We start from the raw sequence: 1,567 nt of genomic DNA, 5'->3' as shown, positions 1-1,567 counted from the left end.
ACATTATACGAGCAAGGTAGTGCAATACCAATGCAAAGAAGAGTACGCAAGAATAAAGAGCACACAAAAGTAATGACATCGTCACTCGCAAGTGTCTAGAACAAGGGGAATACTTATGCATACATTATACAAGTATGACATTTCTTCCAGAACCAAAAAGAATGAAGAAAAAACAAAACGCTAGAATGTAAGTGCATTCACCTGTACGCAAGTAGTTTAGCACTAGGAACTTGAGAGCACCGCATGAGATTTTCAGTGCTTTCTAAAACGCAGAAGACTGTGGCACAGTCCTCAGGATTATCACAGTTGGAGTTCGGGAGGATAGCGTAGATGCCTCCAGAGGGGACACAACAGGTCCTTCCACAGGCTCGATCTACTGGCTTCACGAAACATTCTGAACGTCGCAGCGCGACCAAATCCTGACGCACTGGCCGTCGCCACACAAGACGTCGTACCTGACGCAGTCCGTGGTACCGCACTCCTTTTCATCCGATCCGTCGGGGCAGTCTTCGTTACCGTCGCACCGGGACTTCAAGGGAACGCAAGCGTTAGCCGACAGAGGCCCACAGGCAAACTCGTCGTCGCGGCACAACCCGGCACGGCAGGAACTGGGGTCTTCGTCTGACCCGTCCCGGCAGTCGCGACGTCCGTCGCAGCGTAGACGACTCGGAACGCACCCGCCGCTGCCGCACCCGAACTTGGACGCCGAGCACGTCTCTCGCCGACAGTTCTCTTCGTCCGATCCGTCGCCGCAATCATCGTCACCGTCGCACCTCCAGCCCTTCAGGATGCACCGACCGTTCCTACAGGCGAACTCCTTGTCCTCCGAACAGGTCGCGTTCGGGCAGCCCTCTTCGTCCGAGCCGTCGGTGCAGTCGCGAACCCGGTCGCATCGCCATTCGGCGGGAATGCAAGTACCTGTGCGGTTCTTGCACGCGAACTGGTCCGGGTGACAGGTACCGCCCTCACCGCAGGTCATCCTCTCCTCGTCCGAGAAGTCGTTGCAGTCGGGCTCACCGTCGCAACGACGCCACCCGGCAATGCACTGGCCACTTCGGCACCGAAATTCCGTCACTGAGCACGTGCGAGTGGCCTGCGGGCAGCCTCTTTCGTCGGAACCATCGTCACAGTCATCAGTTCCGTCGCACAGACGAGCCACTCGAATGCAGTTCCCGTCGCTGGCGCACTTGAACTCGTTCGTCAGGCAATTCTCCGATGACCTCGAAACTAGAACGCTGTAGGCCGCCGTTCCTCCGATGGCGTTGCCCAAGACCAGCACAGACAGTAGGGCAGCAGGAATGGCAGACATGACGATGCGAATCCTCGCAACTTACAGCTGGGGCTCAAATAAATGAGAGAACCAAAATAAATTTGATGGCCCTGGTCTAATTCCCAAATACTGAGGACGTGCTGAAGCGATGACGTTGTTGCAAACCTCAATTGAGAGGTCTGGACACCTTTCACATGCTCATGTGGCTTGTGCTCTAGGACCCGAAGCGCTGTCTGGATGCCCGTATTTTCTCAACGTTCTTGCATCGCATGTGGGGAGGTAGCGTCAACTCTTATA

General features: G+C 55.4%; 1 protein-coding gene across 1 annotated transcript; it reads right to left on the bottom strand.

The window, feature by feature from the left end:
- Positions 1-382: 382 nt before the first annotated feature.
- Positions 383-1,309, bottom strand: LOC119376373 (very low-density lipoprotein receptor). Its single transcript, XM_049411405.1, has one exon. It carries the CDS (start codon positions 1,307-1,309, stop codon positions 383-385), a length of 927 nt encoding a protein of 308 aa, XP_049267362.1.
- Positions 1,310-1,567: the final 258 nt, after the last annotated feature.

This window comes from Rhipicephalus sanguineus, unplaced genomic scaffold (genome assembly GCF_013339695.2).
Source record: "Rhipicephalus sanguineus isolate Rsan-2018 unplaced genomic scaffold, BIME_Rsan_1.4 Seq1182, whole genome shotgun sequence".
NCBI classification, from domain to species: Eukaryota; Metazoa; Arthropoda; class Arachnida; order Ixodida; family Ixodidae; genus Rhipicephalus; species Rhipicephalus sanguineus.
The sequence above is the reverse complement of the archived record's forward strand: the minus strand, read 5'-3'. Positions and strand labels throughout refer to the sequence as shown.

What these genes read in the sequence shown, in the direction of transcription:
- LOC119376373 (XM_049411405.1), bottom strand. Translation starts at nt 1,309, where the DNA reads ATGTCTGCCATTCCTGCTGCCCTACTGTCTGTGCTGGTCTTGGGCAAC.